At 37.1% G+C, this 23,201-nt stretch overlaps 1 protein-coding gene across 1 annotated transcript; it reads left to right on the top strand.

The window, feature by feature from the left end:
• Positions 1–1,574: 1,574 nt before the first annotated feature.
• Positions 1,575–23,107, top strand: traf3 (TNF receptor-associated factor 3). The gene is made up of 13 exons (XM_087779379.1): positions 1,575–2,001; positions 8,309–8,471; positions 10,926–11,091; positions 11,164–11,215; positions 13,061–13,165; positions 13,249–13,413; positions 13,494–13,574; positions 13,645–13,719; positions 13,776–14,009; positions 15,942–16,119; positions 16,188–16,531; positions 20,725–20,916; positions 22,255–23,107. Exons 2-13 carry the CDS (start codon positions 8,312–8,314, stop codon positions 22,288–22,290), a joined length of 1,788 nt encoding a protein of 595 aa, XP_087635505.1. The 5' UTR covers positions 1,575–2,001; positions 8,309–8,311; the 3' UTR covers positions 22,291–23,107.
• Positions 23,108–23,201: the final 94 nt, after the last annotated feature.

Below are 23,201 nucleotides of genomic sequence, written 5' to 3'. Positions count from 1 at the left end.
AGGATTGGTCTCTCCCTGTAGACTCGTATGAAATATGAATCTTATCAAAGCTCCGGCGTCTTCGTTCGATCGTTAACGAACAGAAACTTCACCAACACTGTATTTTAAATTAAGTCGAAAGTGATCGACGGCTGCCATTGGTCGACAGAATGATTGATTGGTCGACAGAATGATTGATTGGTCGACAGAATGATTGGTCACCGTCGCCTCGTACGCAACGTTGAGTTTGTACAGTTCATACAAATGTAGTTCCTTAAACAAGGGAACAATGAACTACACATTTAATATCATGATTTAAAAAATACTGTTTACAAAAAAAAGAACCGATTTCACGGCGAGAACGGAATTGTGAAATTCTGCCAAAAAAAACCCACTTTAACAAACGTAACAAACCTAAAACAGTCGGTGTATAAATACCATCAAACTTCAAGGAAACAAACAAATATTTCTGTTTCTTCTTTTGACGTGTGAGTAACTTTCCAGGAACATTTTACGATAACACAACGTTGTTTTCTTGGAAAAAGGGTTTTTACGCGTTTCTCGGTCGAGATGCGTCTGAGCAGGTGGACACAGGGTCCTGGACTGGTTCTGGACCGGGCCTGGACTGGTTCTGGACCGGCCCGAGACGACGGCTGCACGAGTCCAAAGAGGACCGACGATGTTCTGGGCGGGGGAGGAGGAGGCCCCCGGGGGGGACCCCGAGACATTCTGAACATATTAGATCTTTTGATCGATCCGGGGGAAAGTTTCTCTTCCGCGGAGGTTTTAGGAAACGATAGAAATAAAATGAACTCCTTCCTGAACTTAAACCTGTTCACCTCGACTTTAAACTACTTCAACTTGTTTGACCTTTTTATAGTTAATTTGTATTAAATTTTACTTATCAAATGAACAGGTTTGGATCATTAGTTTGTTAGGTTAGAACTAAATTGTTTTTTTCCAAATGATCCACAGCAAATACAGCAATTTTTCATAAAAAATAATCAAAATAAAATAAGAACAAAAATAAAAAGAAATAAAGAGTTATAAAGGTATAAAAATACATATAAAAAATATAAGTTTAATTAAAAGTGTTTGTGTAGTGAATTAATATAATATGAATTAAATAAACAACTGTTTATTTAGCAGGTAATATCCTTTTTCTCTGCAGAGGTTTATGAAGAAATAAAATAAATAAACTCATTCCTGAGCTTAAACCTCGACTTTAAACTACTAAATATTATTTTGCAAACCATCACAAGCGTCTTGTTTGACCTTTTTATAGTTAATTCGTATCAAATTATACTTTATCAAACGATCATTAGTTTAAACACTTTCTATAAAATAAATGTTTGATTAAAAATGTTTGTGTAGTGAATTAATATGAATTAAACAAACAACTCTTTATTTAGCAGGTAATATCCTTTTTTTTCTGGGGAGGTTTTTGAGGAAGAATAGAAATCAAATAAATCTTTAATTTAAGGTGAGACTGCAAAGGAAATAAACCATTTATTGGCGTCAGAAGGACAAGAGTTCGAGGGTCAGAATCAAAATGAAACTAAAAGGAATCTCGACTGATAAGACGTTAGAGCTAATGACGGGTAAATGGGTCGAAGCCTCTTTTCCAGTCGCCCTGACACGAGTCGATAGAGATAAGATTCGTCAGGGTTTTAAATTAAAATAAAATTAAAAAAGAAAAACATCTTCTCGCCCGCCGCGGGTTCTCCCCGCAGCAGCAGCGCCCCCTGGCGGCCGCGCGTCCGGGGGATTTCCTGGGCGGAAGAAGTGGAGGGGGGTTTCCAGTGCGATCACTTGTGCCTGCTGGATCCTCTACACTGGATCTCCAACCAACGCGTCTCACACAAAGGACCAGAAGGAGCCGCGAGACCCGGACCATGAGACGGCGGTGGCGGAGATCATGCTCGCGTCCGTAGGTCGTCGGTTCGAATCCCAGAGCAGAGAAGACGAGCGCCGAGCCGCGGAGCTGCCGAGCTGAGCGTGTGGCCTGCGGAGGAGATTCATGTGAGTCCCGGAACCAGAGCCGATCCTCTTCTTTTCAGGGGCACACGAGGCCAGACTCGACCATCGGCGCTAAATCCGCGCGACATTGACGCTCGTGTGCGCGTGTGTGTGTGCGCGTGTGTGCGCATGACACGTCCGTGTGACGAGGCTAACGCTAGCAGCGGACGAGCGTGCGCGAGATGAAGCATCAGTTCGAACAACAACCGGAAAAAAACCCACAAGAACAGCTTTTATTATTGAGGAGAATCTGGAGCCGATCGGGGGAAAACCTGTGAACCAGACATGAACAATCGAGCGCAGCGGCGAGGATTGGTTTGAAAGTTCAGCCGATGATGAAAAAAAAAAGATTCCCGACAACAAATGTTCACCTGTCACCGGGTTAAAGGTCAGCAGGGTTTTCAAGTAAATGAAAGTAGAAGATAGAAGCCACTGTTGCTTCTTGATGTCAAACGTTATTATGGATCATATTGAACTTTGACCTCAGCGATCATCATCATGACTTCGTTTTAACTTCTTTTTTCTATCGGTTTATCCGAGTTTTACCACATATTCTTCCACGTTTTGGGTCCAATTGAAGAAGGTGTGCGCGTGTGTGTGTGTGTGTGTGTGTGTGTCTTCTCTTTAACCCTCCTCAGTGTGTGTGTGTGTGTGTGTCTTCTCTTTAACCCTCCTCAGTGTGTGTGTGTGTGTGTGTCTTCTCTTTAACCCTCCTCAGTGCGTGTGTGTGTGTGTGTGTGTGTGTGTGTGTGTGTGTGTTGGTTGGTTTTGATTGATAAGTTAATTGTTGATCAAGTGAAATGATTCTTAAAACCCTGAATAAGTGACTTTGAAGGACACGGAAACCCCCGCCTTAGAAAGCGACTATGATTTAATCACAATAGTGTATTTGCATCGTGCAGACATGGATCTGATGTCAACGTTTTTATTTTAAACGTGTACGTCTGTGTGTGATTTTTGAAAAGAAAATCTCTTTCCTTGTCAATGACAAGTAACACCGGTGGTTATTCATTGAAAACATATTTACTTTTCTTGTCTATTATCACAGTTAGTAAAAGGAAAAGTGACAAATGTTTACATTCTTACGTTTAAAATTATATTTAACTGCTTTTTTTCTTTGACTCCTGATGGATTTTTACAGATAAAATAAAATAAAACGAACAAACCCTTTATTTTAAAGTGAAATAAATACATTTTTATATTTTTCTTTAAACAAATAATACTGTTATTACACAAATTAAATATTTGATCTCATTGTTTACTATTATTTTTGTATGAATAATGTTTTTTTTTGTTGCTATTAACAACTACTTTAAAAGGATCTTCTGTGTTCTTAAATAAATAAACAAGTAAAATACATAAAATAGATTCTAAAAGATTTATTGATCCGAGATCAGATTCAATAACTTGTCGTCCGATGAAGCCGTTGTTTACTCGAGGGGAAAACTGGCAGAATATGTCGTTCGCACGTTTGGCCGAGAGAGTTATAGTCGGGCTGGGTTGCAACTGGAATGTGATGCAAATTGGCTTTTGCAGGCGGGACTTTTTTTAGGAGTCGAAGCTTCACGTTCAAGAGGATTTTAACTTTTTTTTTTACACAAATCTCTCAAAAACAAACCAAATACGATTCAAATAAACGTAGATGAAGATCCTGAAAATATTCAGCGAAATATTGCTTCACTGTTCGTGTTGTGAGTGATTTTCCTGCAAAATAAAGAGAAACTTTAGGTTTAGTAACGACACGTGTGAGAGAATAATATACATTTATAAATATATCTGCAGCTGAACTTGGATGTGACCTTTAATAATGGAATATATCCTTCAAACACAGATTTACTACAAGAACCCTCGACTGCATCAAACCTCAGAAAGTGACAGAATTGAACCGGCAAACGCGGCTAAAAATAAAACAACGACGAGTTCAAGAGACGCAGGTACAATCTCGTGGCTAAACTTAGATTTATTGATTATTTCTGAGAAAGAGTTTGTCTCTGATCTTCGTTCAAATGAGCCTCACATGCTTCGCCATCATCCAGTCCAGAGAGATTTCACTCTCAGTCACTTTCATTTCCTAGTTTGACGCCGACATACGCGACACAACGTTGTCGTCCTCGCTTGACAACGGAGGCTGTTAGCTACTTAGCATGCTAGCAAACTATAGTTGCTTTATTTTGAAGGCGACACCTTCTCCAGTCGTCCCAGAAGTGGCTCTTAAACCACTGAGATGAACCGTTTCTGATACGAGCACTCTGTGAGCGCAGACCTCCCCCGAGCAGCTCCCTGAATCGGATGTTATCCTTTTTGATCCGTGGGTTGCAAAGGTGCAAAAACGGAAAGTTGACGTACGACTCAAGTCGTTACAGGGAGAGACCGATCCTTCAAAATATTTGTGGATCCAGATGGTCATGAATTCTTTGCGCGTCAGTTGTCGACACAAAACACGGAAAAGACGGATTCGCTGACGACGTAAAAGAAATGAAACGTCAATAGAAGTAGATTTTAGTCACAACATTAGCAGTCGTTACTTTAACGGAAGCGTCTACAGTTACCGTGGCGACGACATCAGCCGTCACTCAAGTGTCGGAAATCATGTCGACAAGTAACGGTCGAGCAATCGGCAATAAGAGTTTAAATAATAAATTATTATTAAAAAATTGACTTTACTTTTAATTATTATTATTTTTTTACGTTTAAAATTTAGAAATTTCTATTGTTCGTAATTTCACGTATTTATTTACTAAAAATGTATTTAAAAATATAATGTCCATATTTCCTTGAGTAGAAAATGGTGATAGAATCAGTCGCTGGTTTTGTCTCAGACGTTGATGGTGATGTTGGAGTGGGCGGGGCCTGTGAGTGGGCGGGGCCTGTGAGTGGGCGGGGCCCGAGCGAGGCACCAGTCGTCTCAGTCCCGGTTCAGACCGAGACGACTGTGGTCGACATGCTGGACGTGGACGGGCCGGTGAGTCAAAAGTCGAACGGTTGGTTCCGAGACGGTTGTGTGTCGTCGACGTCGAGAAGAAGAAGATCTGCAGACGTTTGGTTTTCTCTCGGGATGAGAAGACGTTGACGACGTGGACCAGAACATCTCAGCTCAGCTCAGATGGAAAAGAAATGACTCTAGTGTTTGCATTTCATGTATTTGGCGATCGACCTTTTTGACCTTAATGTTCCCTCTTTGTGTTGTTATTTTTCTCTCGTTTCGATTGTTTCGATCGTCTTTAAACACTTAACAATAGTCGTGTTTTTAAGGTGAACAGTTGATGTCCAAGCTCTGAGCCTTGAGGTGCACCTCTCTTTTCTTTTCTGCTGCTTTAATGGAATTTTATTGAAGGGTTTTTATTGTCGTTTACTGATGTGACGTCGTCCGTTTGATTCATCCTTGAGTTCAAATGTGTTGATGTTTATCTGTTGTTGTTGTTGTTGTTGTGCTATAGACTGAGTGGAGGTTGAAGGACATGTTTCTCTTCTCTATCAGTTCATTTGTTTTATTGTCCTTCAAGTGATGAATCATTTGCTCTTTATTCTCGTGAAGTTCCTCCGACCCTGGAGTTGTTTAGCACTGACCGCTGCGTTGGCTACGTTAGCTACGTTAGCTACGTTAGCTACGTTAGCTACGTTAGCTACGTTAGCTAGCGTTGTGAGATGTGATTGGTTCTATACCCATGTTACCTGTTTTATTATTTATACTTAATTGAGTCTTTGAGTCAACAGATTGTTGCTTCGGTTTGTTGTCTTTTTAATCACGTTAATAACACCTTATTTATTTGACTTATTTATTGTTTTTTATTTTCGTATGTTGTCCAAAAGTTGCCATTTCCTCGTCCTAATGGTTAAAAAATAACCTTTTCGTCAACTCTACTGAGAGATTTGTTTTTATTTGAAATGATTTATTCGACACATTCTCCTGTTTTTAATGCTCCTGTTTCAAAACGTGCTAGCTAGCAATGCTAACCGTGCTAGCGTCTGCTGCTCCTTTACGTTCTTTTATTTTATATTTAATTTTTTTATATTCAAGTCAAACGTGAGATTCTCCAACGAACTCACTATTTTCGTCGTTCTTACCTTTAAAAAAAAATACAGTTTAAGTTCAAAAACCTGTTGTTTTTACCCCAGAATTCTATCCTTTTTTGTTTTTATTTAATATAAGAATATTTCCATGGACGTGTTTCCTGCGCTCTGATTGGCCGAGACGCTCTGAAGGACAGTCGTGGGATAAGAGTTTGTATTATTAGTGACTTTTAAAGGTCGCTCAAGGGTCGTGGGACGACGGTTCGAAGCGTGTTCGTGGGCGTGACTCGCAGTTTACAACTATTTTCTTAAACTTAATGTGGATTAAATCAAATAAAGTACACGATCGAGTGATTCTACTTTATTTTTTAAAATTCTACGAAATTGCTTTCATGCGTTAAAAAAAATCAAAAATTCACAATATTTTTGTAATAATTATATTAAAAAAGTGTCTTTATGTCATATTTATCATCATTATTTTATTATTCATGTCTCAATAGAATCTACTTTAAATAAAATAATAATAATTTAAATTAAAGATGTTATAGAATTAATTTCTCTTTGTAATTGTAATTATTTGCTGTTATTTTATTTGTTATATTTGTTCTAGTTTTTCAGACGTCGCTGTAAATAATGCGTAATAGAATCGTTTTAATAATTAAATCAACGAAGAGAGTATTATTTGCATTTTTTTCTCTCAATAAACACAAGTTTGGTCCAAAAGAATCTCAAATGGAATCAAATCCGTGTTTTTTTTTCAGCTTCTTCTGAGAACGTCTTCGTGAAAGTTGAGTTTGAGTCGCGGCTCGAGGTTCGTCGTCGGGGATTTCAAGTGTTTTCTATATTTACATACACATGGTCCGCGACCCATCGGGCTCGTGAGGAAAGTACCGAGCGTGTCGTGAGGAGGAAGGTGTCGGTGCTGAGCAGGCCTTTGCTCAAGGGCTCCAGAGTCACATCCAGTCGCGGTCACTTTCACTTTCTTTCTTTCTGGACCTTCTAGTCTAATGATGGTTCAGATGCTGCACGACAAGACCCTGTAGTGTGTGAGTGTGTGAGTGTGTGAGTGTGTGAGTGTGTGAGTGTGTGAGTGTGTGAGTGAGTGTGTGAGTGTGAGTGTGTGTGTCGTGATGCTGTCGGTGGAAAAACCCCTGCATACCCACAGTCAGGCAGGAAATGATGTGTCCTTCCTGCTGTGTGCACACACTGGTGTGTGTTCTCACGCTGGTGTGTGTTCTCACACTCTCACTCTCCTGCGTCAGGTCAGAGGTAGAGTTCCTGACGAGTCAGGTGGTTGATGTTTGTGCGTCGGTTCAACGCCACGGTAACAGGTGTCATTGTTATCATCAACATCTTTATTAACATCTTTATCTTTATCTTCATCTTTATCTTCACCTTTATCATTATCTTCCTCAACATCTTTATCTTTATCTTTATCATCATCTTTATCATTATCTCCATCGTTATCTTCATCTTTATCATCATCATCATCTTTATCATTATCTCCATCGTTATCTTCATCTTTATCATCATCATCATCTTTAGCTTCATCATCTTTATCAACATCTTCATCATCATTGTTATCAACATCTTTATCTTCATCAACATCTTTAATAACATTGTTATCTTCATCTTTATCATCATCTTTATCATTATCTTTATCTTCATCTTTATCATCATCATCATCTTTATCTTTATCCTCATCTTTATCATCATCTTTATCTTCATCTTTATCTTCATCATCTTCATCTTTATCTTCATCTTCATCTTTATCTTTATCTTCATCTTTATCATCATCATCATCTTTATCATCATCATCATCTTTATCTTCATCTTTATTTTCATCTTTATCATCATCTTTATCTTCATCTTTATCTTCATCTTTATCTTCATCTTCATCTTTATCTTTATCTTTATCATCATCATCATCTTTATCTTTATCTTTATCATCATCTTTATCTTCATCTTTATCTTCATCAGCTTTATCTTCATCTTTATCTTTATCATCATCTTTATCGTTATCTTTATCTTTATCATCATCTTCATCTTCAGCTTTATCTTTATCATCATCTTTATCGTCATCTTTATCTTCATCATCGTTATCTTCATCATCGTTATCTTCACCTTTTATCTTCATCTTCATCATCTTTATCCACATATTTATCTTCATCATCTTTATCTTTATCATCATTGCTATCATTACCATTGTTATCGTCAGTATCATCATCTTCATCATCTTTAACTTTATCATCATCATCATTATTAACGTTCTCACCCTCTTGACCCTTGACTCCTGCAGGTCATGTCAGCGGGGAAGAGTGCTGACGGGAGGGAGGTGCAGATCCCACTCCAGCAGGTGGCGCCCTCCCTGGCCTTACCCCTCTCTGTGGGCCCCCACATCACCATCCCCCCCCACCGGCCCATCAACCCGTGGCCTTCCACTGACTCTGCACCTTTACAAGGTACGACTTTTACAAATGATATACACAAAACTGTTGTTTTTTTAATAGTTTCACTTTATAATGTAGTTTAGTGTCTTAAGGATCTGTTCCTACGATACTGTAGTAACGAGGATATATGTGTAGTATTGTCCAGTACTTGACTCTGGTGTCGTGATAGTGTAGTAACAAGTATATATGTGTAGTATTGTCTAGTACTTGACTCTGGTGTCGTGATAGTGTAGTAACAAGGATATATGTGTAGTATTGTCCAGTACTTGACTCTGGTGTCGTGATAGTGTAGTAACAAGTATATATGTGTAGTATTGTCCAGTACTTGACTCTGGTGTTGTGATAGTGTAGTAACAAGTATATACAGTATGTGTAGTATTGTCCAGTACTTGACTCTGGTGTTGTGATAGTGTAGTAACAAGTATATACAGTATGTGTAGTATTGTCCAGTACCTGACTCTGGTGTTGTGATAGTGTAGTAACAAGTATATACAGTATGTGTAGTATTGTCCAGTACTTGACTCTGGTGTTGTAGTATTTACAGACCACATGACTCTTGACGAAGTTGTAACTGCTTTAATTTATTTTCAAACCAAAATATGTCCAAAAATCGGCTTTAAAAACTGCTGGAGTCACTGTATCCTCTCGTCCTCAGTCATCATTCTTCCTCTCGCTGCAGAGGATAATGACTGCTGCCATCTAGAGGACAGGAGTTTAATTGCAACACAAGCATTAACAACAACAACAACAAACACTGTGAATATTAGTTAATTATTATGTTAATTGTAAATAAAAAAAAAAGAGTTATTTTTTTTATACAAACTTTATTGAACTATAAACCTTTATAAAATTGATACAAATATATATCAATACAACAAAACGATATTTTCTTACACCTGTATAAACTCTTTTTATTTGTTTAAAGTGTTCAGCAGACGCTTCACATCCTCTCAGAGAAGCTAACGCCGCTCATGCTATTAGCAGAGATCACTAGCATGTCACTGCTAACGCGATGTGTTGTGTTCTGTGTGTACAGTGTGTACAGTGTGTTGTGTGTGAGGCACAAACTTTTTTTGTGTCTTTCACGAAACGGTTTGATGTAAAAACCAAGACCACAGATGGATTCGTCACTCGAGTCAAACAACGGTTTAAAAAACGCATCCACGCAGGAATGTTTTCTCTTGCAATGCATTATGGGACAAAAATACGGCCACACAGAATCTCCTTTTTATCTATTTGATAAAGAACGTTTTCTTTTCTAAATGGTGAAAAACAAACGCTGTCAACCGGAGGAGACTGTCGGAGAGATGAAGGATAAGAAGGTGATCCTGGTTTGAGGAGTTTTTTTTATCAGAAATGAAAGTTCGGGACATTCCGACCTTGAGCCAGAATCTTCTTGAGCAACCGTTTCTCGCCAGAATAAGGCAATGACTTCGTGACGAGCCGTGAGGTCGTGACCCCTGAGCAAGAGAAGCTGCTCAGTCGAGAAATGATTCATCTGTTGTAGATTTTGTCGACCCGTAAGGTGACCAGAAAATAAATGTGTTTTTTGTATCCCTCGTGTTATCTCAGGGTCAAGGTGATGCATATTCAGTGGTGGAGGTTGTTCACCTTGACCCTGAGATTACACAAGTGATAGAAAAAACACATTTGTTTCTGGCCTTCGGGTCACCTTGACCCTGAGATAACACAAGGGATACAAAGAACACATTTTTTTCTGGCCTTCGAGTCACCTTGACCCTGAGATAACACAAGGGATACAAAGACAACTTTTGTTTCCGGGCTTTCGGGTCAACTTAACCCTGAGATAACACAAGGGATACAAAAAAACACATTTCATTATCTGTTCACCTTGACCCTGAGATAACAAAAGGGATACAAAGAACACATTTGTTTCCGGCCTTAGGGTCACCTTGACCCTGAAATAACACAAGGGATACAAAAACATATTTATTTACAGGTCACCTTGACCCTGAGATAAAACAAAGGATACAAAAACATATTTATTTTCAGGTGACCTTGACCTTGAGATAACACAAAGGATAGAAAAAAACACATTTCATTCTCTGGTCACCTTGACCCTGAGATAAAACAAGGGATACAAAAACACATTTATTTACGGGTCACCTTGACCCTGAGATAACACAAAGGATAGAAAAAACACATTTGTTTCAGGGCCTTCAGGTCACCTTGACCCTGAGATAACACAAAGGATAGAAAAAACACATTTGTTTCAGGGCCTTCAGGTCACCTTGACCCTGAGATAACACAAAAGGATAGAAAAAACACATTTGTTTCAGGGCCTTCAGCTCACCTTGACCCTGAGATAACACAAAGGATAGAAAAAACACATTTGTTTCAATGTTTTTTATTTGAGTTCAACTTTTTCTCGACTGTAGTTTCTTTAAAGGTTTATTGTGAGGTTGTGGTCATGGCTGCTCATCAGCGCCCCCTGTCGTCCCCCAGGTGTGCCCGCAGGCTTCCTGCCTCTCCACGGAGGATTCCGCGACCACTTCGTTGAGACCCCGGAGGCCAAGTACTGCTGCGAGTCGTGCAGGCTGGTCCTGTGTCAGCCCCGGCAGACGGAGTGCGGCCACAGGTTCTGTCAGAGCTGCATCAATGACATCCTCAGGTGAGTCGTGCACAGGTGACCTTCTTCTTCTGCTTCTTCTTCTTCTTCTGGTCTAACGCTGTCGTCTCTCAGTCGCTCCAACCCCATGTGTCCGGCTGACATGGAGCCGCTGGTCAGTAACAAGGTCAGTCCCTTGGATCTCAAGGTCAACACTTTGAACAGAACATTTGAACCAAAACTCATTTAAGTTGACATTTTGGCTTTGAAAAAAAATTTGGCGTGAAAGAAAAAAATAAAGTTTACGTTGTTAGCATTTTATAAACTGTTGTATTGGATTTAAAAAGACTATGAATTAAAAAATATTGAATTTAGATCATTTGTTTTTTAAATATTAGCATTAGCATATCAAACCATATGTGTACTTTTTTTTAATGAATATTGACACAAGTATATCAATATTTAAATATTGACTATTAGTGTCAATATTTAAATATTGACACTAATATATCAATATTTAGATATTGACACTAATATATCAATATTTAAATATTGACACTAATATATCAATATTTAGATATTGACACTAATATATCAATATTTAGATATTGACACTAATATATCAATATTTAAATATTGACACCAATATATCAATATTTAGATATTGACACTAATATATCAATATTTAAATATTGACACCAAATATATCAATATTTAGATATTGACACCAATATATCAATATTTAAATATTGACACCAATATATCAATATTTAAATATTGACACTAATATATCAATATTTAGATATTGACACCAATATATCAATATTTAAATATTGACACTAATATATCAATATTTAAATATTGACACCAAATATATCAATATTTAGATATTGACACCAATATATCAATATTTAAATATTGACACCAATATATCAATATTTAAATATTGACACTAATATATCAATATTTAGATATTGACACCAATATATCAATATTTAAATATTGACACTAATATATCAATATTTAAATATTGACACCAAATATATCAATATTTAGATATTGACACCAATATATCAATATTTAAATATTGACACCAATATATCAATATTTAAATATTGACACTAATATATCAATATTTAAATATTGAATTTAGTTCATTTGTTTTTTAAATATAAGCATTAGAATATCAAACCATATGTATAATTTTTTTATGAATATTGACACTAATATATCAATATTTAAATATTGGCACTAATATATCAATATTTAAATATTGACACTAATATATCAAAATATTGAATTTAAAAGGCTACAAGATGAAAAATATTGAATTTAGATCATTTGTTTTTTTAAATATAAGCATCAGAAAATCAAACCGTGTGTACTTTGAATATCAAACTAGTAGTTGTGTAAACAAATGTTGTCACTAATATATATAACATTTTATATTGAATTTAAAAGACCAAAAATAATAAAAAAAAACATAAAGAGTTATTGGAATATGAAACTCTAGGTGTAAAAAAAACACAATTTAGAAAAACATTATTTTAATATTTTCATTTGAATATTCAACTGTATAAATGTATGTTATCAACATTTGTATTCAGAATTTAAACAAGAATAAAAACACAAATATTTATTTAGAATAAATCAAATTGAACCTTTAAAATAAAAAACAAATAATAAAAACATCTGAACCAAGTTTTCAATTTTATTTTATTTTTTTTTATTTGGATTTCAATCCTTTTTTGTTTTCAACCAAAATACATCCAAACATCAGCTTTAAAAACTGCTAGAGTCACTGTATCCTCTCGTCCTCAGTCATCTTTCCTCCTCTAGCTGCAGAGGATAATGCTGCCATCTAGAGGACAGGAGTTTAATTGCAACACAAGCATTAACAACAACCAACACTGTGAATATAATCCAATTATTAAAAGTCAAACTAAAAATAAACAAAATCAATAAAAACGTCTGAAGCAAGTTTTCAATTGAAAATCTTTTTTTTGTTCATTTGGATCTTCTGTGATTCCAGATCTTCAGAGACGTCTGCTGTCACCGTGAGATCATGGCTCTCGTGGTCCACTGTCGCTGTGAGAACAACGGGTGTCAAGAACAGATGAGTCTGCAGCAGATCCCCGTAAGAAGAAGAGGAGGAAGAAGAAGAAGAGAAGGTCCTGGAGAACCAGAAAGCTCATCTTCTTCTTCTTCTTCTCGCTCCAGGACCATCTGAACGTGTGTCAGTTCTACGAGGTCCCGTGTCCTCACGGCAAGTGCAAGGAGCGCATGATGAGGAAGGACATCTCGGACCACCTGAGCTGGAAGTGCAAACACAGGGAGACCATCTGTGAGTTCTGCATGACGAAGATGCCCCTCAATGAGCTGCAGGTGACCCCTTGACCTCGTGACCTCCTCCACTCGCCCCCAGGTGTGCTTGTGAACGACCTCTCTCTCTCTCTCTCCTGCAGAAACACAAAGAATCCGTGTGTCCATCTTTCCCGGTCACGTGTCCGAACTTCTGCTCCTTCCCGACGCTGACCCGGAGTGAGGTGGGCGTCGCCCGACCCTCGCCCTCCGGTCCGAGGTCCACTTCTGATGATGTCACTTCCTGCGTTTCAGCTCTCCAGTCACCAGAGCGACTGTCCCAAGGCTCAGATGAGCTGCCAGTTCCAGCGCTACGGCTGCACCTTCAAGGTGAATCCACCGCCTTTTTTTTTACGCTGCCGTCTCCTGAACTCGAGTGTTTCCAGGGTTTGCACCAGGAGCTGAAGCAACACGAGTCCACCTTCTCGGCCGATCACCTGAGGATGCTGGCGGCGAGGAACGCCTCGCTGGAGAGCAAGGTGGAGGAGGTCAAGGTGGAGATGATGGACAGGTACAAGGTTCTCCCCGGGCTCAGCAGTCGTCTGACGGAGGTGGAGAACCACAACAACGAGCAGAGGGAGAAGAACCGACAGATCGAGCAGAAGCTGACCACCATGCAGGTCCAGACCCTCCTGTCACTCAACAGATTAATTTCCTGTTTATTGATCCATTTTTTATGATGAATTCAAAAGTATTTTCCACACATCCATCCATCTATCCCTCCCTCTCTCTATCCATCCATCCATCTATCCCTCCCTCCCTCTTTGCATCCATCCATCCATCCATCCATCCATCCATCCATCCATCCATCCATCCATCCATCCATCCATCCATCCATCCATCCATCCATCCATCCATCCATCCATCCATCCATCCATCCATCCATCTATCCATCATCTATCCCTCCCTCCCTCCCTCCCTCCCTCCCTCCCTCCCTCCCTCCCTCCCTCCATCCATCCATCCATCCATCCATCCATCCATCCATCCATCCATCCATCCATCCATCCATCCATCCATCCATCCATCCATCCATCATCTATCCCTCCCTCCCTCTATCCATCCATCCATCCATCCATCCATCAATCATCTATCCCTCCCTCCCTCCCTGCTTCTATCCCTCCCTCCCTCTATCCATCCATCCATCCATCCATCAATCATCTATCCCTCCCTCCCTCCCTGCTTCTATCCCTCCATCCATCCATTCATCCATCTATCCCTCCCTCCCTCTATCCACCAATCCCTCTATCCATCCATCCATCCATCTATCCCTCCCTCTATCCATCCATCCATCCATCTATCCCTCCCTCTATCCATCCATCCATTTTTCACAATAGTGGGTTATCCTGGCGTTTATTTCACAGAAGTTGAAGGTGTGAAGAAAAAACAGCAAAAATAAAATGGGGGAAAAAAACGTTAAATGCATAAAAAAAACACCAAACGCACTGAAACAGGACGACGTATAGTTTGTGTTTCACCGTTTTTTCTTCTTCCCTTTCTTCTTTTTAAATGAACTTGACATGAAGAGTCGCTCGTGTCACTGAGCTGTTTTTCTTCAGAAAGAAATTGAGGAAAAGAAACACAAACTAAAAAGTTTATAAACAAGATAAATAAAAAAAAGTTGAAAAACTAAATAAAATAAAAATAATTGAAAATAACTGTATATAAATAAAAAAACGTTCAATAAAAATAAAATAAAACATTGTATGAAAACTAAAAACGTATAAAAATTAAGTTCATAGTTAAAAATAGGATTTTATTTTTGTAAAAAAAACGAAATAAAAACATAAAACAAGAACTAAAGGAAAACGAGAAAAAAAAACTAAATTATAACTGAATATAAATTGAAAAAAACTTTTCAAAAAACAATAAAAATAAAATAAAACATTGTATGAAAACTAAAAACATATCAAATTGAATTAAAAATTAAAAAATAGGATTTTATCTTTGTAAAAAAAACGAAATAAAAACATGAAAACAAGAATAAGAGGAAAACGAGAAAAAAAACAAATTAAAACTGAATATAAATTGAGAAAACTTTTAAATTAAAAAATAAAATAAAAACTAAAAACATATAAAAATTGAATTAAAAGTAAAAAAAAAATAGTAAAAAAGTTACGAAATAAATACACGAGAACCAGAATGACAGGAAATCGGAAAACGGGAAAAAAGTAAAAGTTCATCTGAAAAAGTACCATTTTTGTTTATTTATTCATTGTCAGTTCTTTAGCCTCAAACATAAACCTTTTTGGTTTATTCAAGCTTTATTGCCCATAATTATTAAAATGGAGACATTGAATAATACCAGTAAATGTTTATTGTTGTTACTTTATTTTGAATTAATTATAATGTTTTATTACTTTATTTCTGTTTAATTCATCATAATGATAATATATATAAAATGTATTCATTATTGTTTTTAAAATGTGCTGCTGAAACGACTCAAATGATCGAACTGTAAACATCAACTTTGGCTCCTGGATGATGTCATTAAAAAATGACCCCTGTGATAAAAGGTCAAAGTTTGAAACTTGTTCCTTCTCTGGTCTCCGTAGAAACTGATGAGCTCTCACTCTGAGAAGCTCCTGGAGGTAGAACTGGAACTGCGTTCTCTCAGGCTGCTCCGGGACGAGGTGGAGAACCTGCGCGGCACGCTGGAGGGCGTCCGGACCCGGCTGAGCGCCCTCGAGCAAGGCGGGCGAGGAGCCGCCGGCGCCGCCACTCACACTCTGGGTCAGAACCGGGTTTTTTGTCTGAAGGTTTTTCCTCGATTCGATGGCTAACGCTGCGTCGCCCGACAGCCACGCTGGAGACGCAGCTGAACCGCCAGGACGACATGCTGAGCGTCCACGAGATCCGCCTGGCCGACATGGACCTGCGCTTCCAGGTGCTGGAGACGGCGAGCTACAACGGGACCTTGATCTGGAAGATCCGCGACTACAAGCGGCGGAAACAGGAAGCGGTGGCTTCCAAGACGCTGTCGTTGTACTCGCAGCCTTTTTACACCGGATACTTCGGCTACAAGATGTGCGCCCGGATCTACCTGAACGGGGACGGCATGGGCAAGGGGACGCACCTGTCGCTCTTCTTCGTGGTGATGAGGGGCGAGTACGACGCCCTGCTGCCCTGGCCCTTCAAGCAGAAGGTGAGACTCTTCAGATCGTGTCATTAAAGCAACACTAGGTAACATTTAAAAACTTTTTTTTTTTCAAGACGGTGTCATCACACTGTTCTAACAGTAGAGGGAGCTAAAACAAAAATGGGTTCCGTCTCAATCTCGCTGTCGCTTTAATCAGAATTAAAACACATTTATTGTCCTATGTTTTTTTTTTTACCTGTTGTTGAAAGTACAGAATTTTAATGAATAAAATAAATATCAATAAGTCAATCTAATTAAATAAGTGACTTGTAGATTGAAGTAAACATGTTAAAAAATAATTAAATAATTAATTCAATTTAAAGACCAAATATTCGTTTTAATAACCACAAAACATGTTCTAAGCACTACAGGTAAATCCCTGACGCAGTACTTTGTATTTTCCCTATTAATTTTATGAATACAATTCAACAACTGTTTTCAGTTTTTTATCTTTTTATAGTCGAGTTTACTTTAAAATGTGTTTAACACTAAAATTATCATTTTTCCATCCAAATATCAACAGTTAATAATAAAAAAACCTCTCTTGAGTTATTTATCCAACAGACAAAAGCAATAACGTGAGCTCCTTGGCGGAGGTAATTACGGGCCATAGAAGCATTTGTTTATTAACCCTCTTTGAAATATTTTGGTGTTTTATGGAGTTTTCTTTACTTGGTTTTCACTGTTAGTGAGACTCTTCAGATTGTGTCATTAAAGCAACACTAGGTAACATTTAAAAACATATTTTTTCAAAACCGTCATCACACTGTTCTAACAGTAGAGGGAGCTAAAACAAAAATGGGTTCCGTCTCAATCTCGCTGTCGCTTTAATCAGAATTTAAACACATTTATTGTTGTAAGTTTTTTTTTTTTTACCTGATGTTGAAAGTACAGAATTTTAAATAATTAAATAAATATCAATAAATCAATTAAATAAGTGACTTGTAGACTGAAGTAAACATGTCAATTATAATTAAATAATTAATTCAATTTACATAATAATAATAATAATAATAAACATGTTCTAAGTACTCAGTACTTTGCTTTTAATTTTATAATAATTCAACAACTGTTTTCAGTATTTGAAATTTAAAACCTTTTTATAGTCGAGTTTACTTTAAAAATGTGTTTAACAGTAAAATGATCTTTTTTCCATCCAAATATCAACAGTTACTAAAAAAAACTCTCTTGAGTTATTTTTCCAACAGAAAAAAACAATAACGTGAGCTCCTTGGCAGAGGTAATTACGGGCCATAGAAGCATTTGTTTATTAACCCTCTTTGAAATATTTTGGTGTTTTATGGAGTTTTCTTTCCTTGGTTTTCACTGTTAGTGAGACTCTTCAGATTGTGTCATTAAAGCAACACTAGGTAACATTTAAAAACATATTTTTTCAAAACCGTCATCACACTGTTCTAACAGTAGAGGGAGCTAAAACAAAAATGGGTTCCGTCTCAATCTCGCTGTCGCTTTAATCAGAATTAAAACACATTTATTGTCGTAAGTTTTTTGACCTGATGTTGAAAGTACAGAATTTTAAATAATTAAAATAAATATCAATAAATCAATTAAATAAGTGACTTGTAAACTGACGTAAACATGTCAAATATAATTAAATAATTAATTCAATTTAAAGACCAAAATATTAGTTTTAATAACCACAAAACATGTTCTAAGTACTAACCTGTAAATCCCTGACGCAGTACTTTGCTTTTAATTTTATAATAATTCAACAACTGTTTTCAGTATTTGAAATTTAAAACCTTTTTATAGTCGAGTTTACTTTAAAAATGTGTTTAACACTAAAATTATTAAATTTTTCCATCCAAATATCAACAGTTACTAAAAAAAACTCTCTTGAGTTATTTTTCCAACAGAAAAAAACAATAATGTGAGCTCCTTGGCGGAGGTAATTACGGGCCATAGAAGCATTTGTTTATTAACCCTCTTTGAAATATTTTGGTGTTTTATGGAGTTTTCTTTCCTTGGTTTTCACTGTTAGTGAGACTCTTCAGATCGTGTCATTAAAGCAACACTAGGTAACATTTAAAAACATATTTTTTCAAAACCGTCATCACACTGTTCTAACAGTAGAGGGAGCTAAAACAAAAATGGGTTCCGTCTCAATCTCGCTGTCGCTTTAATCAGAATTAAAACACATTTATTGACGTAAGTTTTTTTTTTTACCTGATGTTGAAAGTACAGAATTTTAATGAATATAATAAATATCAATAAATCAATTAAATAAGTGACTTGTAGACTGTAGTAAACATGTAAGATATAATTAAATAATTAATTCAATTTAAAAACCAAAATATTAGTTTTAATAACCACAAAACATGTTCTAAATACTAACCGGTAAATCCCTGACGCAGTACTTTGCTTTTAATTTTATAATAATTCAACAACTGTTTTCAGTGTTTGAAATGAGCTCGACTGAGCAAAACCTTTTTTTATAGTCGAGTTTACTTTAAAATGTGTTTAACACTAAAATGATCATTTTTCCATCCAAATATCAACAGTTACTAAAAAAAACTCTCTTGAGTTATTTTTCCAACAGAAAAAAACAATAACGTGAGCTCCTTGGCGGAGGTAATTACGGGCCGTAGAAGCATTTGTTTATTAACCCTCTTTGAAATATTTTGGTGTTTTATTGAGGTTTTTTTACTTGGTTTTCACTGTTAGTGAGACTCTTCAGATCGTGTCATTAAAGCAACACTAGGTAACATTTAAAAACATATTTTTTCAAAACCGTCATCACACTGTTCTAACAGTAGAGGGAGCTAAAACAAAAATGGGTTCCGTCTCAATCTCGCTGTCGCTTTAATCAGAATTAAAACACATTTATTGACGTAAGTTTTTTTTTTTTACCTGATGTTGAAAGTACAGAATTTTAATGAATATAATAAATATCAATAAATCAATTAAATAAGTGACTTGTAGACTGAAGTAAACATGTAAAATATAATTCAATAATTAATTCAATTTAAAGACCAAAATATTAGTTTTAATAACCACAAAACATGTTCTAAGCACTAACCGGTAAATCCCTGACGCAGTACTTTGTATTTTCGCTATTAATTTTATGAATACAATTCAACAACTGTTTTCAGTTTTTTATCTTTTTATAGTCGAGTTTACTTTAAAATGTGTTTAACACTAAAATTATCATTTTTCCATCCAAATATCAACAGTTACTAAAAAAAAACCTCTCTTGAGTTATTTTTCCAACAGAAAAAAACAATAACGTGAGCTCCTTGGCGGAGGTAATTACGGGCCATAGAAGCATTTGTTTATTAACCCTCTTTGAAATATTTTGGTGTTTTATGGAGTTTTCTTTACTTGGTTTTCACTGTTAGTGAGACTCTTCAGATCGTGTCATTAAAGCAACACTAGGTAACATTTAAAAACGTCTTCTTTCAAAACCGTCATCACACTGTTCTAACAGTAGAGGGAGCTAAAACAAAAATGGGTTCCGTCTCAATCTCGCTGTCGCTTTAATCAGAATTTAAACACATTTATTGTTGTAAGTTGTTTTTGTTTTTTTACCTGATGTTGAAAGTACAGAATTTTAATGAATAAAATAAATATCAATAAATCAATTAAATAAGTGACTTGTAGATTGAAGTAAACATGTTAAAAAATAATTAAATAATTAATTCAATTTAAAGACCAAATATTAGTTTTAATAACCACAAAACATGTTCTAAGCACTAACCGGTAAATCCCTGACGCAGTACTTTGCTTTTAATTTTATAATAATTCAACAACTGTTTTCAGTATTTGAAATTGAAAACCTTTTCTTAGTCGAGTTTACTTTAAAAATGTGTTTAACACTAAAATTATTAAATTTTTCCATCAAATATCAACAGTTACTAAAAAAAACTCTCTTGAGTTATTTTTCCAACAGAAAAAAACAATAACGTGAGCTCCTTGGCGGAGGTAATTACGGGCCATAGAAGCATTTGTTTATTAACCCTCTTTGAAATATTTTGGTGTTTTATGGAGTTTTTTTTTACTTGGTTTTCACTGAGAATTCCAGCCATGTTTGTCTCATTGTATGTGTTGTTTTATAAATAATAATATAATAATAATAATAATCTTATAATATAATCAAAGCTACATAAAGCATAACATTTGATGATGTTTACAAACGAGTCACCAACGGGTCCACGTTTGACTCTATGTCTCCTGATCAGGTGACTCTGATGCTGATGGATCAGGGTCCCGCCAGGAAACACCTCGCCGACGCCTTCAAGCCGGACCCCAACAGCAGCAGCTTCAGGCGCCCCACGGCGGAGATGAACATCGCGTCCGGCTGCCCTCTGTTCGTGTCCCAGAGCGTCCTGGAGACGGGAACCTACATCAAGGACGACACTCTCTTCATCAAGGTGCTGAACCCACACATGTTGGACTGGTTTTTGTTGATCGTAAATGGAAATGTTGAACTTGTTTTAATTGGATATTCTTTAAATATTTAAAGGTTGAATTATTTTTTCTTTTTATACAATAAATAATCATTTCTAAGTTAATCTACACATATAATTTGATATTGTACTTCTAATAATCCAAAGATAAATGTAAAACTAAATTCTATATATATTTTCTTCAATCATAGCATTTTAAAATTCAATACAAAACTTTATTTATAGTAGTACCAGGGAAATTGATCGATCTTTTAGCCAATCGTGCGACACGTAGGTGATCACATGACAACGTAAGAGCTCGATATTTTCTTGTAGCACTTTTATAGATGGATGGATAGAGGGAAGGATGGAAGGATGGATGGATGGATGGATGGATGGATAGAGGGAGGGATAGATGGATGGAGGGAGGTATGGATGAATGGATAGAGAGAGGGAGGGAGGGAGAGAGGGAGGGATGGGTGGATGGAGGGATAGAGGGAGGGATAGATGGATGGAGGGAGGTATGGATGAATGGATAGAGAGAGGGAGGGAGGGATGGATGGAGGGATAGATGGATGGATAGATGGATAGAGGGAGGGGTGGATAGAGGTATGGATGGATGGATGGAGGGATAGAGGGTGGGATGGATAGAGGGATAGATGGATGGATGGATGGATAGATGGATAAAGGGAGGGATGGATAGAGGGAGGGAGGGATAGATGGATGGATGGAGGGATAGAGGGCGGGATGGATGAATGGATAATGGGAGGGAGGGATGGATAGAGGGAGGGAGGGATGGATGAATGGATAGTGGGAGGGAGGGATGGATAGAGGGAGGGAGGGATGGATGAATGGATAGTGGGAGGGAGGGCGGGATGGATAGTTGGAGGGAGGGATGGATAGAGGGAGGGAGGGATAGATGGATAGAGGGAGGGATGGGTAGAGGGAGGGAGGGATAGATGATGGATGGATGGATGGATGATGAGACAACAGTTGAAAAAGACAATAGTAAAACAGAAGTTAAAGATAAAAGTTAAGAGAAATACAATTTTTTAAAGGGAAACGACAAAAATACAAACATCTTTATATCACATTAGAACATTTATTTTGACACGAATGGAATTTTAATATTAAACTCTGTTTAAAAAAATCAAAATTGTTCAATAATAACCAATTCAAGATTTCAAAATAGAAATGATTTAATATAATTAACCAAATATAATAAGAATAGTGCATAAAATAAATGTTAAACTCAATCCTTCAATACGCTGACGTCACTTTTCTTCTTCCAAACTTCCTGATGTTGACGTGTTTCTTCCCAAGGTCACCGTGGACACGTCCGACCTCCCCGACCCTTGAACGCCGGGTCTTCGCTTCTTGTGAATCCGACTCACACGTCTGCGCTCGGCGACAGCGGAAAAAAAAGCGAGTGACCGGCCGAGGAGGAGCCGCCGGTCAACATGGGGAGGAGGACGAGGACGAGGCAGCTGCTGGACTGTGTTGGTGTGTGTGTGTCACCGTGTGTGTCACCGTGTGTGTCACCGTGTGTGTCACCGTGTGTGTCACCGTGTGTGTCACCGTGTGTGTCACCGTGTGTGTCAAACATGGCGACGGCCGCGAGCAGAAGGACTTCAGTTGCTGCTCATTACTGATGCTGTGCATCGCCTTCTGTCTATAACCTGTTCATGCCTGGAAAACAACGCCACAGAGGAGCTCAGGTAGCAATAGTACCAGACGTGTGGATCGTTGGGACGAATCTTTGCAGTTAAAGTCGTAAAAAAAAAAAGGTATTTTATATAAGAACAACATGTTAAACCTACTTTTTTGCTCTAGTTTGTGGTGGAAAACAAAAAAAAAAATCCTCCTCTTTGCTGTGTTTGTCTCAGAATTGTTTCCAAGGGCTGTACAACAAATCACATCAGCCTGACACGTGATATTTATTCATATTTAAATAAAATTAAGCCAAAATTGTGTTTTTTGCATTTTTATAAAGCTTTAAAACAAGTTACTAACCTTGTTGAATTACGTTTACAAACCACTGTCGTTGTCTAACAGTAGTCGTAGAAGTTCCACTGCTCCTCTGTGGCCTCTGGGAGTTCTTCAGTGTCAGAATTATTTTTTGATTTGTTGGCACAGTTTGAATGTTCAAGTGTGAGAATAAAATAAGAAACACAAATTACATCTTTTTTTTTTTCTTTTTCTGACAATGAAGTTCTATATACAGGGACATGCACTATATAAATACAAATTACTTTCACACAATGATCAAA

Source organism: Callionymus lyra, chromosome 18, assembly GCF_982586985.1.
Source record: "Callionymus lyra chromosome 18, fCalLyr1.hap1.1, whole genome shotgun sequence".
Lineage (NCBI taxonomy): Eukaryota > Metazoa > Chordata > Actinopteri > Syngnathiformes > Callionymidae > Callionymus > Callionymus lyra.
The sequence above is the reverse complement of the archived record's forward strand: the minus strand, read 5'-3'. Positions and strand labels throughout refer to the sequence as shown.